This window comes from Neolamprologus multifasciatus, chromosome 6 (assembly GCF_963576455.1).
Source record: "Neolamprologus multifasciatus chromosome 6, fNeoMul1.2, whole genome shotgun sequence".
NCBI classification, from domain to species: domain Eukaryota; kingdom Metazoa; phylum Chordata; class Actinopteri; order Cichliformes; family Cichlidae; genus Neolamprologus; species Neolamprologus multifasciatus.
The window spans coordinates 26,802,211-26,818,842 of record NC_140444.1 but is presented as its reverse complement, the minus strand read 5'-3'; the positions used below and the strand labels follow the sequence as shown (position 1 = coordinate 26,818,842).

At 40.6% G+C, this 16,632-nt stretch overlaps 2 protein-coding genes across 2 annotated transcripts; one reads left to right on the top strand and one right to left on the bottom strand.

Annotated features, from left to right (window-relative positions):
• Positions 1 to 33: 33 nt before the first annotated feature.
• On the bottom strand, positions 34 to 3,962 carry clrn2 (clarin 2). The gene is made up of 2 exons (XM_085161886.1): positions 2,431 to 3,962; positions 34 to 2,015 (listed from the first exon to the last, which is right to left on the bottom strand). Exons 1-2 carry the CDS (start codon positions 2,681 to 2,683, stop codon positions 1,498 to 1,500), a joined length of 771 nt encoding a protein of 256 aa, XP_085018012.1. The 5' UTR covers positions 2,684 to 3,962; the 3' UTR covers positions 34 to 1,497.
• A 108-nt stretch (positions 3,963 to 4,070) lies between these two features.
• tapt1b (transmembrane anterior posterior transformation 1b) lies at positions 4,071 to 15,924 on the top strand. The gene is made up of 14 exons (XM_085161874.1): positions 4,071 to 4,281; positions 6,800 to 6,930; positions 7,029 to 7,147; positions 8,617 to 8,779; positions 8,883 to 9,018; positions 9,432 to 9,529; positions 9,627 to 9,696; positions 9,870 to 9,950; positions 10,143 to 10,252; positions 12,140 to 12,199; positions 13,073 to 13,141; positions 13,230 to 13,306; positions 13,400 to 13,572; positions 13,652 to 15,924. The coding sequence occupies exons 1-14, from the start codon at positions 4,110 to 4,112 to the stop codon at positions 13,903 to 13,905; spliced, it is 1,713 nt and encodes a 570-aa protein (XP_085018000.1). The 5' UTR covers positions 4,071 to 4,109; the 3' UTR covers positions 13,906 to 15,924.
• Positions 15,925 to 16,632: the final 708 nt, after the last annotated feature.

The following is a 16,632-nucleotide window of genomic DNA, read 5'->3' as shown; positions in this document are numbered from 1 at the left end:
CTGATCAATATTACTAGTAGGTACAGCAATTGTATACATGGAATGATTTTTAGGGGATTCTCTAACATCATTAAACCATGTGTATATGTGTGTGAATGAAGGGATATGGGACATTATATGTTGTGGACCAGGGGTGGGTAGTTAATCTTTCCAATGGGGTCACATTAGAAACTATTCTTGAGGGACAGTCCAATAAATTATAAAAAGTTCAAATTAATGTCAGGCCACGTAAGAAACAGTCTCAGTTTCTCGTGTGGCCTTCTTTGGGAAGATTGTCCACCCCTGCTGTAGACAGTCTCTTAAGAAGAAAAACAAAGCTTTGGTGTCAAGGGAAGTCATAAACTAGTCACAAAAAGTAAGCACTTGATGTTTAATGCTATCTTATATACAGACGCCTGAACACACGTTTCTATGAAGAAGGGAGAATGGATCTTGAAGACTCTGACATAGTTCGACATGCTGATGTAACATGAACTCTTTTTCAAAATAATTTTTTCACTTTTTTTCTAACAAACAACTTTTTTGTCTTCATAGAAAGCTGCATAGGAAGACTTTACTTAAAACCACTGTCGTTTATTTAAACACATCATACAATTATTTATTGCATCATCGGCTAAGAATCTCTCAAGCTCAACATTTAAAACTTTTTAAAAATGAAATAAGTAAATAAAATATATCAATAAATAAATTTTTAAAAAGCATCAGAAAAGGACTTGACATTGACCACGTACTTGAGACACTACTCTGTCTTTGTCAACACATAAATATGATTGAAAAATAATCATGTATTTGCAAACAATATGTAGATGATGAATAGGGTAAAAGGTGTAATTCAGGATGGACGCTCTGCAGCCTTTTCATTCATTCAGTCCATCTCTTCTATCTCGATGGTCTGTCTCCTGCATGAACTAACTGACCAAGGAGACGTGAATCTTCTTCTAGTGTGAATGATTGACATAACTAAAGTAACCCTCTATGCTCTTTTGCAGACATGTATCGCTGAGCTTTGAAGTGTCTGAATGAAATTCATGATGTACAAACATAGTATTACACATTAACACTTTATTTACACAACTATTTAAAAGAAAAAAAATCTATTTTCATACTGACTTTAGGATCTGTGCTGCACACTGCAGCACTCATTCAAAGTATGAGATTTGGCATGTTTACTTTTAAGCTTGACTTTTACTCTGAAAAATCAAACATAATAATGTATAAATCCATATGCATCAAAGCCAGATTTATACTAATACATTAGTCATTTCAAACAGCTGCATGATCATCAAGGTAAGGACGAATTTGCCTAGGCTTTGTATGCGAGTTAGGCGCCACTTTAGTCCCAACTTGTTAATTTATGTAGTTATGACTCCGTAATTTTGGCTGTAATTAACCTAAAACTCAGTACAGCTTCAAAGGAACAGGGCCCCGGCACTGTTTTGTTTTCACGGTTGGCGCTTGTCCATCATTAGTGATGAAAATGCTAAAAAACAATATTCTTCAGTACAGCAGGTCCACAGCAGAGACAGTCGGTTCTTCAGGTTTTTTGATCTCCGGTTTGGGCAGCTTGATACGACTCATCGCGACCACTCCACAGACAGCAAAGTGAGTTGCAATGCTGCCTACGCCGAGCCAGAAAGACCAGTCCAGACTGTCATCCAAGACAACGAGGACGAAGAGGTTCTCCCTAAAGTTTGCCACTCGCTCGGTCAGACTGTGGTGTCTGACAGCTGCCAGGAAGCACAGAACACCCAGGGCACCAAACAGAGCTGCAGACAGAGAAGCAGGCAAGTCAGGGAAAGGACAAGAAACAAAATGATGCATCATCTGAGACATACCAGCGATGAAGTTCCACAGATAGAGTCCCTTGTGCCCTTTGATGCTCTGGTATGGAACCTTGCGTGCGTTGTAAATGCAGAAAGACAGACTGACCAGCGCAAAACCCACAGCCACCAGCAGGAACAGGATCACCATCATGTGGAGGCCCCCGTTCAGTGTACGCACAAGCTTTGGGAAAACTGGAGAGAGCAGAAAGAATCAAATACTGCATCTTGTCAGCTCTGTTGGACTGTATAAAAAGTAGAGCTGTAACCCTCTACATTATTATGTAAATTTGTGGATAGCAAACAAACTTAGATAATTTTAGTATTTTGTTTGCTACCCAAACCCTAAAAGTTTGGTATATTCATTAAAATAAGACCACGCGCTGATTTTTGTGAGTGTGAAAGTGGTTTGAGTTCACAGCATCAGCTTCTTTGTGCCTCTCTATGATCATATCTTAGTAAATGTTTTATACTCATGTCACAACTAAAAGAACAAAGTTTGAGTTCAGGGTAAACACCCCTGTAAAAATAAACAAAAGTGATGCTCAGGTGTTGTTCTACTCTAATAAGACAGCATCTGTGTAGTTTTAAAAGTCTGAAATCGTCTTACTGTAAATTTTGGACCGCCTGTCCCCGAGCCCGCACCTCTTGGTCTTTCCTCCCTGGAACAATCCGTAATAAATGCTCCCGATGAATTGGTCCAGCTCGGGATTTGACGCATTCACTATCTCCACCCCGGTTTTACAGAGGATCCGCCCGGTAACCCACCGCTCCGTGGATAAAGCCACCACCAAGAGGACCACCGAGCCGATACAGAGCGCCGAGGCCACCGAGAATGTTATCCGCTTCCACAGAGAAGGCATCTTACGAGCCCATGGTGCCCCGAGGCAGGAACCGCAGTGCGCGCTCGGCGATCACCATAAGTTTATCCCACAATTTAAAAAGAAAGAAAGAAAAAGAAAAGAAAAGAAAAAGCATCATAAGTTGCTCCCACCGTTGTGTAGCATCAACGTGTAGCGTGTAGCTTTGACGTGTGAGTCACAAGGAAGGGGAAACTGAATCCATGGAGGTCAAAGTGATCCCTCGCCGGGAGAAACTCTATCCGTGCTGCGCGCTTGGTTTCTGCTCTCTCTCTCTGTCTCTCTCCCTCTTTTCACTCTCCTCTTTATCCATGGCATTAATTAACCTTTGTTGCTCGGCTTTTGCATGCAGAAATCTACCTATAATTCTGGTTACAGCTTTAAAAATCATGTAACCGTGCTTAATTATGACAGATGTGGTTCATTATGTCCCAGAGCCTGAAGGTCAGCGTGATCTATTAGCTACCGCCAGGGTTTATTGGTCCCCATCTTTGTGTTTCGACCTCCGCTTCTTACCTTCAAGGCGTTGCTGAAATTAAGTAGACATAAAGTCTTGATGACTTTGACCTTTGACCTCCAAATATTAAGTAGTTTGTGGTCCAAGTGAATGCATTTGGCAAATTTGAAGAAATTTCTTCAAGATGAGATGTGTTCAAAACCGAAGATTGTAGATCTACTGTTGATCTACTGGTTACATCCAAGGTATGCAGAAAAGCATCTCTGAACACAAACCAGATGGTCTAGAGCAGCAGAAGGCTGCACCAGGGGCTTTTCTGTACAGAAAGTCACATGGGCTCACCAAAACTGCACAACAGGAGATTAGAGAAGGTTGCCTGGTTTCATGGGTTTTGATTTCTGCTGTGACATCAAGATGGCAGGGTCCAAAATGGGCATAAAAGACATGAAAGCATGAATTCATCCTGCCTTGTGTCACCTTCTTGCTAGTGGTGTAATGGTCCGCCAGAGTCCGCCTTCAAAGTAAAAGTTGTGTCTCTTGAGTTGTGTTGGCAGCGATATATATAAGAAGAGCAGGACCACGCAAATCAGCAAATTCCTTAAATACTGAACACATTTGTGTGTGTGTTTCTGTTACGTTCACACAACTAATTGCCTATAGGTGCAATTGGAAAAGGGTTATGATGATAGTGAATCTATTGCATATACGGTAATAAAAACTCAATCAGCTTTGTATGTTTTCACAGTCTTTCTCAGTTGAATAGGTTATAATGAAACGTAAGCTGTTATTTGTGTCATTTTATACAGTCTTTTTAATGTCTTTAGCTTCGTGGGATTATAAACTGAAACGTGCGGCAAATAATCTCAGGGCTTTGGCGACATCTGCCGGTGAGTTGGACAACCTGCTGTGCGTGATGACGTTTGACCGTCAGTCTCCCAGGCAGCAGCGGCCTGAAACTTTCGTTTGGCGAAGATGGCGGAGGCGCTGTCGACAGGTCTGGGTGAAGAGAAGGAGAAGGAGGACGGGGAGAGGGAGAAGAAGGCTGCCACAGCGGGGAAGAACAAGGAGAAAGACGGAGTCACGGAGACGCTGGGGTTTAACGATAAAAATGGCGCTAGCAGGGGAAAGAAGAGCAACCTGTCAGGTGAGAGCTAGCTTCGTTTCCACAGGCGCTGACTCCCAGTTTGACAGCGCTAGCTAGCAGCTGAGATAATTATTGTTTACGGCGGCTGTAGGGTGTTTTTTGTAGAGTTTCTCGAGAAGGCATGTAAAATGTCAACAGAGCTTCTGCAGCTTTTCGGGGCTTGCTCCGAGTTTGCACATGTTGTAGCTGCAGGAAGCCTCAGTAGCTGTTTGTGAGAAACTGAGCTAGAGTAAAGTAACGAGCAGGTGGCACAATTGTGTGATATGCATCCAAATTAAATCTAACAGGAGGATTTCTGACTGTTAGTAAGACAGCAGTACTGCATGTGATCATGCAGAAAGTCCAGATCAGCCAGTTGGCTTCTCGTGCGGTTTGGTTCTCTGCACAGGCGTACTCAGATGAGTCGGTGGACACTGTGTGAGCCATAGGTGCACAGACACCCGTGTTGACTTGAAAGATTGCTCAACGTAATGCTTATGGCAATCATTTTTAACCCAGATGCAAGAAGAAGAAAAAAGGCCATGTGTTTTCAGATGATTGGCACCATAAATTGTAATGGTTTATTCTAGTAAGATTTGTTTATTAGAAAGCGTGGACATACCCCCCACCATAAAGCTCAGCTGTTTCTAAATTTTATACACTTTTCTTTCTCTGTGAATTCAGCAGGTGCACTCGCGGTCTTCTTATGTATATACTCGATATTGCTATTTTTAATGCAACTGGATAAAGATTTTCTTGACCATTCTTGGTTGCTAAACACCTACATGTTTTGAACTCTGCTCCTCTTGTTCAGAAAATAAACTTTATCTATAAAGCTCCCCCAGAGCTGGAAAAAAATACAGTACTGTTTGAGCCCTTTTCATATCTGCTGCACATCAAACACATTTTAATAATGTGTTTGAATTATAAAAATAATTCCCCTCTAAACCTGATGGCTGCGTCACCCTTGATAACACTGCAAGAACTGCGTTTGCGATAGCTGGCAATGAGTCTTTCTCATCAGGCGTGAATGGCCTGTTTATGGTCGTGCCGAAGCATCTCAATCAGATGTAAGTCCAGACTTTGACCAGGGCACCCTAAAAACCTTCATTTTATTTTGTTTTTTTAGCCATTCAGAGGTGAACTTGCTGGTGTCGTTTATTTATCATTGTCCTGCTGCATAATCCAAGTGCTCTTGAGCTTCAGGGCACTGATGGCCAGACATTCTCCTCCAGGATGTTTGGGTAAAGAGCAGAATTCATGTTTTCTTTTACCCCAGCAAGTCTTCCAGGTCCTGAAGGAGCAAAGTAACCCCAGACCATCACACTACTACCACCATCTTTGTGTATGATAATCTTTTTATGAAATGCTGTGTTAGTTCTATGCCAGACTCAAACCTTCCCAAACATTCAACTTTTGTGCCATCAGTCCACAGAATATTGTCCCAAAAGTCATGTAGATCATTAATGTTTTGTGGCAAATGTGGAACAAGCCTGTGTGTTCTTTTTCGTTACAAAAAAAAAAACACACAAAGGTTGGATCTCTTCCATGGATGCCATTTTTATCCAGTCTGTGTTTTTTTTATTTTTATTGTTGAATCATGAACTCTGACTTTAATTGAGCCAAGTGAGGCTTGCAGTTCTTCAGATATTGTTCAGGTTCTTTTGTGACTTCATAGATGAGCCATCGATCAGCTCTCGGAGTAATATTGGTTGGCTGCCCACTCCTGGGAAGGTTCACCACTGGTCCAAGTTTTCTCCATTTGTGGATAATGGCTCTCACCATGCCTCTGTGGAGTCCCAAAGCTTTAGAAATGGCGTTGTATTCCTTTCCAGACTGCTAGATGTCAAAGACTTTGTTTCTCAGCTCTTTATCGTTACCATAGGTTAAATTGCACTGATTTAGAAGTCAGATTAAATACCTAAATAAAAGCACTGGATGTTAATGAATGCTAATGACAGTCCATTTTAATACTAATGAAGAGGACTTCTTTTTTTATTATTGAATTTAACCAAATAAAGGGAACAAAATATGCTATGAGTACTTAAAAAACCAGATGACTCTGAACAGAATACTGAGTATGTATTGTCATTATATAATGTAAAAAAGGAGCCTAATATTTAAAAAAAAAGAACATAGTATAAGGCCTAAAGCCGCTTCAAACATGTAAGTGAAATGAAAAAAGTTGATATAAAACCAAATGACCAGAACAGCTTTAACTTTCCAAATCTTAACACCTTTGGGATGAACTGGAGCTCCAACAGGCCTGATCGAACCACGAGTGGCCAACCTCACTAATACTCTTGTGGCTAAATGGGAACAAATCCCTTCGTTCATGTTTCTAAGCTTCAGCAGAGGAGTTTAGACGGTTCCAGCAGCAGATTAGCTTGAGTAGTTTTGGTTTTAGTGTAGCCAGTTCTCATCTGATTGAATTTACCATTAAGTAAGGACTCCTCTATGTGTGCTGTGTTGATAGTGTTGTTTGTGATAGATTCAAAACACAGTAAAAAGAATAATTTATTCCTGTCTGTATCTGTAGACCTGTCTCTGGTCAGATTCATAACTACTGAGCTCACCAGAGGTTACTTCCTAGAACACAACGAGGCCAAATACACAGAGCGCAGAGAGAGGGTCTACACATGCCTCCGCATCCCCAAAGAACTGGAGAAGGTGAACACACTGTACACCCCCACACTTAAAGAAAAAAAATTAAATGAAATAAACACAGTTGTAATAAATGTATTTCTCCCCTCTCTTCCTGTTTTCAGCTGATGACATTCGGCTTCTTCCTCTGTCTGGACGCCTTCCTCTATGTGTTTACGCTGTTGCCCCTCAGGGTGATTCTGGCCCTGTTGCGACTCTTCACAGTGCCATGTTGTGGTCTCAGGTAACGTATAAGCATAAGTATTAGAGTACATTTCATTATATATAAGTATTATTTCCTTAACCTATCATTTGTTATTAACAGGGAATATTTTGATACATGTGCTTCTCATCAGTATAACTCCACCATCATTAAAATTATATTTGCATAGATTGTGTTAGATGTCATTTATGTATGAGGTACAAATGTTGTGATTATCATGATTATCAGGTCCTGTGAAGTATAATGTTGGAGTAGAGCCTCAGCTCTTCATCAGTGATTTTTCTGTCTTCAAAATTGGTTAGTAGAACATAAGAAATCAGAGAATAATAGAGCAAAACAAAGTCAAAATGTCAGGCTCGACCTAGTCATTGCTGTCATAATGTTATAAAAAAAAAAGCAAACTCTGGCTATTTACATTTACTGATTTGCGGCAATTTGAGCAAGATGAATAAAATAAAGAAAAAGTTGTTTACTTTATTCACCTTGATTATTTGCACCAATCTAATTTGTTTTCAAAGGGAGACTCATTGGTTACGGCATGCTTTTATTTACAGTCTCACTAGTTTCTTGTTTACCTGTTGTCACTGTGAGTGCACCTGCTCTCACAGATGTGGAGTAATAATAGACTCTGAATCTTGCTGTGCAATAAAAGCGTCCCAACAAGCATTACATTGGTAAACTGAACATAATGGGAGTGAGAGCAAATGGCAGGGAGACGCCGACATGGAAACCATCGTGTTCATCGGGGATTTTCAATCATGTCACCTAACTTGACCACAGTTTGCAGTTTAATAATAAACTTCTATCAACATAAAAATTAAAGCTGTTGACATGCCTATAAAATGCAAAACCTTTGCCACTATATTCCCTCGGTTATGATTGCTTTTGCATTAGGAGCTGGTTCACTGATGCTGATGTGTAACAAAGTAAACAGAAGAATGCCGAACAGATTGGCCCCATTCGTCTGCTCACCGACACTCAGTCTGGCTTTCTGAGTCAGGATTGGGCTAATATACACTCTATGTATTAGGCAGGTGCATCCCTTATTAGTCCTTTGTTGATCAGTACTAATATTACACTGTTAATCACTTTGATTACAGTCACTTAATTTTTTGTGTTGCGTTGTGTGCACTTTTTCCAAAATCTGCATATCTTGTGATATGTACAGCGTAGGCAACATGACCCATATTTAGAGCTTCCCTGCTTTCCTCAAATCCAGAATTCTTTTTAGAAACTTTAAAGAATCAAACTGTGGTTAATTGAGAATATATAAAAAAAAAAAAACAGGTGCAAGGAATAAATATGTTCTGCAGTCCCACTTTAAAGGGGGCTCTGTCACCCTGGGCAGGGTCTTTGTCTGAAGCAGTGCAATGTTGTTATTGACCTCCGGGGGGCAGCAGAGCTCTGAGGCAACAGCCAACTATGCTGTTCTGTTCTGGTAATTTTCTTGTGAACATTTTCCTTGTCTGTGACGTTTGTGTGTTATTTAGCGGCTCCCGCTTGCTTCAGCCAGCCCAGGTGTGCGACGTACTCAAAGGCTTCATTATGGTGCTGTGTTACTCAATGATGAGCTACGTGGATTACGCCATGATGTACCATCTCATCAGAGGACAGTCTGTCATCAAACTATACATCATCTACAACATGTTAGAGGTACACTGTGTAATCTTTCTCATTGGCCAGTTCAGTATCTAATGACGCTGCACCACTCATTGACTAGCTCTCCCCCGTCATCCTTCCCTTGTTGTGTCGTCAGGTGGCGGACCGCCTGTTCTCATCATTTGGCCAAGACATACTGGACGCTCTGTACTGGACCGCCACAGAACCCAAGGAGAAGAAGAGAGCACATATAGGCGTGATTCCTCACTTCCTCATGGCTGTTCTCTACGTCTGTATCCTCAAAAACATCACTTATATAAAAATGGTTAAAAGTTAGTCAGTTTAAAGTTGATTTGCAACATTAATCAGTTTTATCGTTCAGCAAAATGTTTTTCTGAAGTGTATTTAAAACAAATGAAATTAAAAGCTTAAATTCAGATTTTGAAACTGATAGAAAAAGGCCACATTAGAGGCAAAAGGAAAGACCTTTTGCCCCCAGTGATCCCAAACAAGCGTTATTCATCACTCTGCTATTTAATCTTCCCAGTCTTCAACTTTCTTCATAAACCAAACAGTCAATCAAGGTTGAAGTAATCAGCAGCAGCAAATCTAACAGCTGTACTTCAGACTAGTAGGGCACATAAAGTCATTGCGTCAGTATTATTACAGTGCAGAAAATGTGTGTTTTTCCTCAACATGTATCCAGTTCTTCATGCCATCCTCATCATGGTTCAGGCTACAACTCTCAATGTAGCTTTCAACTCCCACAACAAGTCCCTGCTCACCATTATGATGTCAAACAACGTGAGTTTTATGCACAGACATATTACCCCGTTTAAAACATGCGGCATCTCCAGTTCAGTCCTGATGTTTTTATGGTGGGTTTTTCTTTTTTCTGCAGTTTGTTGAGATCAAAGGGAGTGTATTTAAGAAGTTTGAAAAGAACAACCTTTTCCAGATGTCAAACAGTGGTAAGTGGTGGTAAAACAGCTGGCTACGTTCCACAAAAATCAAAATCTTTGAATACTTTGTGCCTCCTCCTCTCAGTATGATTATTTAATACAAGGTAAATATGTGGAATCGAGCTCAACTGCAGTGAGCACAAAGTAGGTTAATCCTGGATTGATTTGTTTGTTTCCCATAGACATAAAAGAGAGGTTCACCAACTACATCCTCCTGCTCATCGTCTGTCTGAGAAACATGGAGCAGTTTTCATGGAATGCCGGTAACCTAATACAAAGCTTTGCAAAGAGTACTGAAAGATATACAGCTGCATACAGATGTGCTTTATCATAGTACCCCGATTAGGTTCATAATCAGGTCTTTTCACTCTTGCTAAGTAGCTCACTGTTTTCTTTTACTACTAATACTGGATTAAATAATTATACTGATGAGATTTCAATGTGTTTGTTGTCAGACCACTTGTGGGTGCTGTTTCCTGATGTAGTCATGGTGATAGCCTCAGAGGTTGCCGTGGATGTTGTCAAGCACGCCTTTATCACCAAATTCAATGACATCAGTGCTGATGTAAGTCCTTTCTCTGTACGTTTGACGGTTTATTAACTTGGTTAAAGTGCAGTTGAGTGTTTGGCAACTAGAGGAGAAACACATTAGTTAAAACTATTGAACTATTCTATCATGTTCACCCAACAGCAATTCAGTACAATGAGAAACACAATTTAAATCAGCTAAAATAAATCTGTTAGTTAGAATGAACATCTGACAGTCTTAGCAAGCTCTGATGTGAAAAACTTGGAATAAATCCCCATAAAATGGGAAATAAGCTTAAAAGCTTATTAATACAATTTAAATTGTTGACAGTTGTCTATCAGCTTCAACACAGTTCAGATATTTGTGTGGAAAAGATTAGTGGGGAGTGTCACTATTCTAGGTATAAAAAACCATTTTGATGGGATATTTTCTCATTTATGTCTTAATCTATTACTTTCTACATTTGGATGTGCTTTTGCGCATATAAGCACATCTAACTGTAGGTATAGTGTCACCATATATCAGCTGAACTTAGAAATAGGCAGCAGTTTTATTTATATATTCTTGGCATCATTAAACGTCTGCTGCAGTGTACAGAGAAAAACCAGTGGACTATGATAATTAAGTTTTAGAGCTTCTTTTTTCTCAGTTATTGTATGGGCATTTCTCTTCAAAGGACGTCAGGGATCATTTGGAAAACGTGTCATACCTGTGAGGTTAGATTTAGTATATGGGGAGTACAGACACAGCCTGCAGATGGCCAGTTTAACCTGACACAAGGTTTCTCCAGGCAGTAACTGGGGATATGAAAGGGTTGGACCTGTGACACGATGGTCAGTACAACCTGTATATTACTTAACATCAGAGAGAATCTGTGCTTTGACAATAGTTGCATCAGAAAAGAAAGTCAACTAAGCGGTCAACAAAACAAATTTGAGAGTAATGTGCAGAATTTCAGTTGTATATGCAGGAAAAATGCTTACAGTGAGTAATGTAATGATGCCACACTAACAGGATAACACGCATAGCAGCAACTAAGTTTGATCTGCTCTATTTTAGCTAATTTTGGTCCTATGGCAAGAGCTTAACCGTTTAATGCACACTGATCCAAGTGAAAATGCTTCCACTGTTTTCAATTGAAGAAACAAACTTCACTATTCAAACAGTGTAACCCATTTTACAATGTTGTGATCTCACAACATTTAGGGTTATATACATGTTAAATCTAGTCTTGTGTTTCAAAACATAATAGGTAAAATATTTAGTATTTACCATGATATGGACCTCAAATTAAGATGATCTAGAACAATAACAGGATTAGAGTTCTGGTCACTTGACCCATATAAAATATGTTATATTGTAGTGTTTCATGATTTACAAATCTGTGTATTTTCACTTTGTTGGTCTCTTTAGCACTATTGTTATACTGTTAGAGAATCACCCACCTGCAAGAGAAACCGTCAGCAGGCCCATTTTTTCCTTATCAATTTCTCACTTCCTTCCCTCATGGGTCGCCTTTCTCTTTGATTTTCCTCCAAGGAGTTGTAACTATGCTTATGTAACAGAAAGTAGCCCCACAGGAAGGGATTAACCCCTTTATCCCCAAACTGTCAAACCTAATCACACAAACCTCACTCACATTGTAAGTGTTCAAGCACCTGTGAGTCCATACTAATCCACGTTTAATCCGCACACACACATTTTTGCTTCTTTTCGGCTTCATGAATTTACCTTTCCTGTGCTTTCACCTTGCATTCATGCACCAGAGTAAAGAACAAGCAGGTAAACCAATTATGAGACTTGCAGCAAACAAGTTAACATTTGTTACGTCACCACGACAAGGCAGGCGCTCTACTCAGTAGCTTATTTGTTTTATATTTTGATGTTTCTCTTGTATCGGTTGACACGTTGCCTCTGTCTCAGGTATACGGGGAATACAGAGCCAGCCTCGCCTTTGACCTGGTCAGCAGTCGACAGAAAAATGTGAGTGAAGCGGCTCAAATCACAGTAATTTAGGAAAATACAAATAAAAGGACAAGGTGCTGTTTGTGTTTTCTCTAATGAAAGACAATATTTTCTTCTGTATGACACTACATATCATCTTATTTCCTCTTTTTTTATTATATATACTAGTCCAAAAACAAAAGGCAGGTTAGTGTTTCGAATAGATTTCATAAACCCTCACTATAATACGAGGTATGGCCTGGACTGCATATTCAGTGCCTGAGTAAGTTGAGGAATGTCTCTCCATTCCTGAGTGCAGGCTGCAGCTGTGCCCTGCTTACTTGTTGCGGCTGCCTCTCATGAATTTCAACACAGCATGTCCCCGGCATGCTCAGTAGGAGACCTTTTGGGACTAAATCCTGACTGGCGTCAGGACATGCTCCTGATCTACTGGCCACTGTGCGCCAGTAACAGCCGTAGGGTGGGTTGCTGCCGCAAGAATGGCACAGGTGCAGGTTGGGGCGCCTCATCTTGGTACCTCTGTCCGGTCACATTTCCACCACACTCAGAAGAGCTCAGACACGCGTGCCAGCATCCACCATTGCCAGTAGCCCTGCCTCATACACCTTGATTCAGTTGCAGCATGATACACTGATGACGGTGTTGTACATATGTCCTTTTCTTTTCTGTTATTGCTATTCACCTCTAATCATAACATCTGATAATTATTGATTCTGATCTATCAGTCGGTGAGTAACGTTTAAACAGTGAATGAGGAACGTGTTGAAAGCACATCCAGCAGTTTTTCCTGATTTTTAGTTTATGATTTCATTAAAAGAATGGAGTTATTCATGAGTAAAACTGTGCTGCTTGTTGATGTTTTGCATAACAATGTGTTAACTGTGTCTCCAGGCGTACACAGACTACAGTGACTCAGTATCCAGGAGAATGGGCTTCATCCCGCTTCCTTTAGCGCTGCTGGTCAGTTGTTCTTTCACAGGATGGCTTTTGATATTGAGATGTTTGCTCCCACGTTTGCTTGCTTATAAATGTGACGAATTTTTTTCAGCTGATCAGAGTGGTGACCAGCTCAGTGAAGATCCAGGGGTCGCTCTCGTTTATGTGTGTGCTGCTGTTTTACTTGGGGTAATTGGCCAACATGTCTTCATCATTTTTAATTATTTTCTTGACACTGTTTGTTTTCATGTCCATGTGACTTTTGCCTGTCTCTGTGAGCAGGATGATCACTCTGAAGGTTCTCAACAGTATCGTTCTCCTGGGAACTTCCTGTGTGTTTGTCAAAGAGGCCAATATGGAGGAAAAGCTCTTTGACCCTCCGCCTTCTGTCGCCTCCAGCCGTGCAAACTCTAGAGCTCACCGGACAAAACATGTTCACGTTTCACCGCAGCAAGGTAGCTCAGTCACTCTGTCTCACTGTCTCTTTTCCTGAGCTTAACTGCTGCTAAAAACTCTTAACTTGCTTTATAACAGAATCCACAGCTGACAAAGGAGAAACTTCTCTGCCGTCAGACATCTGTCAGCCCACCAACACAGCAGAAAACGCTGCCCCCTCCTTCCCGAAGAGTGACTCAGACACATTCCTGACGACTCCTGACGAGGAGGACGATGACAAAATCATCAACGCTGACACGGGACTGGAAGGAGGCGGACTTGCACACCGACCACCCAAGAAAGACCTGCTGGAGATAGATCGCTTCACCATTTGTGGCAACCGAATAGACTGAAGGACCAGTGTAGCAATCCTGGCAACACTACAGGGTTCAGGGATCAGACATGGGTCATGGAGCATGCTCAGACCGTACTTACTTTTGTGCACCTGACCCCTCAAGTATTTATTTATTTATTGACTGACAAAACCAGCAAAGGCATACAGCTGTTACTACAAGGATCCGAGGCGGCATCAGACGTTTCCAGCTGGTCCTGCGTGTGTCTGATGAGCCAAGCGGGCTCTGGCACTGGGTCAGAGGCCTGGCGGTGACGCACTCGCTGATGAAGACAGCATGTAAAACACGGGAGGAGCAGACTACAGAGAGAAATCTGCGTATGTCAAATCACGTGTGTTCAGAAGCACAATCAGTAAGAAGCTGTTTTTAGAAAGAACAAAAGTTTTTACTAGTTTTTTTAAAATTATTCCCAAAAAAAGGCTGATGATATTTGAAATGAAGTTTTTATGACAGGTTTCAAATCTTTTTTCTAAATTGAATCACAATCACATGGAAGGATTCAAATCATGAAGTTATTCTGCAGACTGAAGCTCTAACACACACACACACACTCTGAGGTTGATCTGAGGTGATGAGGTGAGCTGCAGTCCCAGCAGGTTAAATATGGCAGCAGTGACACTAAGAATGGCTTTGCTTGGCTGCATCAGCTTCAGTTGTAATGTTTGGTTTGGTAACTTAAGAGACATAAAAAGTTGGAAGGCTTAATGTCATTTGTGTTGGTATTACCTTAAAGCACTGAGATGATGGTGCAGATTTGTATTTATTTTGAGATGGCCTACCAGGCCTGACAGGTGTGACTTATTTATGTGCTTAATTTGTACCTTTTTCATTGAAGCATGTGGCCTACAGATAATAGTGGCGACACATCACAGGCATATAACATTTTCTTCTGTTTGCTTTTTGATGTTGGAAACTGATCTGACATGTTTTCTCATTCTTCGCTATCTGAGTGAGAGTGAATGGAAAAATCACATGAAATGCTTCATTGTATGCTGATTTCTTCATAATCCAGGCCAAAACTAGCTTGTCAATGAACAAAGTGCAAGTTTTCTGTGTTGAAGCTAGTTTATATCTTTTTATGCAAAACAATGGATTAAGATTTTTCTGGGGAAGGAAGTAAAGAGTTATTACAAGGATGGGTTCTGGCTGCGTGGAAAGAGAATTGCAACTTGGGCTTGCTACATCTTTGACTCCAAAAGGTCTGAGCAGGAGGAACGCAGGACTAAAAACTGATCAGGCACAGTTCGGTCCTTAATTTGCTGGACAGTGACACAGTTTTTGTAGTTTGAGAGTGGATTTAAATCAAACAGTGAAGATGTGACTGAAGTGCAGACTTCAAACCTCAGTTCAAGGGGATTTACAAAAATGATCCATTAACTGTTTGGGAATTAGAGACATTTTTATGCAATACTTATACAAATTATAGACCCAACTGTTGAACAAGATTTTTTAACTTAACTGAGACCAGTGAGGGTCCATGAGGGGCACAGCCAGTCTCACTACAGGATCATGGTCCGTACAGTGAAAAAAATAGCTGTATACTGCTGGAAGGAGTGTGAATGCAGCATTAGTGTGTGTGTGTCATATGTGAGAGGTATTTTTCAGCATGTGGATGGATCTCTACCTAAAAACAGACATTGTATGAGTTTTTTTTTTCTCTTCCATGTACAGCTCATTCGTGTAATGCATCTCCTTACGTGGTAGAAGGAGAATAAAACAAGACTTTGTTTTGTAAGTTTCTGGTGTGATTTTGTGTGTGCACGCGCATGCATTTCAGTGAAAGGAGTCGATGCCCTCCCTGTTAACCAGGCAAACACTGCAGCCTACTGTTCCCCTTGAATGGACATTTAGAGGGGGTGTATGTCATCACACACAGGGGTAGGGTGGGGGCTTTTTGCCAAAGGTCCAGCTCACATAAATGGTCTGGATACACGACATCCCTGATTGTGTCGACATATTTCAGGTTTTTCACATTTAACCCATCCAGTGCCACATAAAAGCTGCATGTGAGATGAAAGAGGCAAAAGAGAGCACTGACTCATGAAGCCATCAAAGCTGTTTTTAAAGGCTTAACCAAACTATACTGTTTCCATTAAACTCAGTGCTTTGTTTCCACACTTTCTTGCCAAGTCAAACCTTGCATCTTTTGCTAGATGTTCCCTTCGCTGAACTATCTAACAGACAACTAAGTGTCCAGACTCACTTTTAGTCACAGAGGCCCAAGGTGTATCCAAGTCAAACAGTATTTAAAACAAGATTATTCTGAACTTCTGAATCATGCAAAGCTACTTTAGCAGGCTCAGACTAAATGTATCAAGCTTGAAACATGTTCATAAACAAATATCTCCCCATGGACCAAACCCTTCAAAATGATGATTGTTGGATCAACTGCAGGGTCAAAAAGGGTTATGTAAAAGCTCAAAATTTATACCAGTTGCGTTATTGGCTCAGATGTTGGAAGCAGAATTAATTTTAATTCCTGAGAGAAAAAGAACACAAACCAAAGTCAAATAGTAAGACATTACTATGAATAGCAGAGGCAAGATTTATGATTTTTTTAAAAAAACATTTGTTTTTATTCACTCATTTTGTTATTTTTAGTTAACAAAAAATCTCCACACCTCGTTATATTTTACTGTATTGACTCTGACCTGGACAAACAAACAGCCTGCTTAAATCCACCTTTTGGTTTCCTGCTGTGAAGTCTGCGGGCCTGCTCAGCTGACT

Bases quoted from the DNA above. Each gene is read 5' to 3' on its own strand.
- tapt1b (XM_085161874.1), top strand. From the start codon at position 4,110: ATGGCGGAGGCGCTGTCGACAGGTCTGGGTGAAGAGAAGGAGAAGGAG. The intron at 4,282-6,799 runs GTGAGAGCTAGC...CTGTATCTGTAG, and splicing joins AAAGAAGAGCAACCTGTCAG to ACCTGTCTCTGGTCAGATTC. The intron at 6,931-7,028 runs GTGAACACACTG...TCCTGTTTTCAG, and splicing joins TCCCCAAAGAACTGGAGAAG to CTGATGACATTCGGCTTCTT.
- clrn2 (XM_085161886.1), bottom strand. From the start codon at position 2,683: ATGCCTTCTCTGTGGAAGCGGATAACATTCTCGGTGGCCTCGGCGCTC. The intron at 2,016-2,430 runs GTAAGACGATTT...TGCTCTCTCCAG, and splicing joins CAGGCGGTCCAAAATTTACA to TTTTCCCAAAGCTTGTGCGT.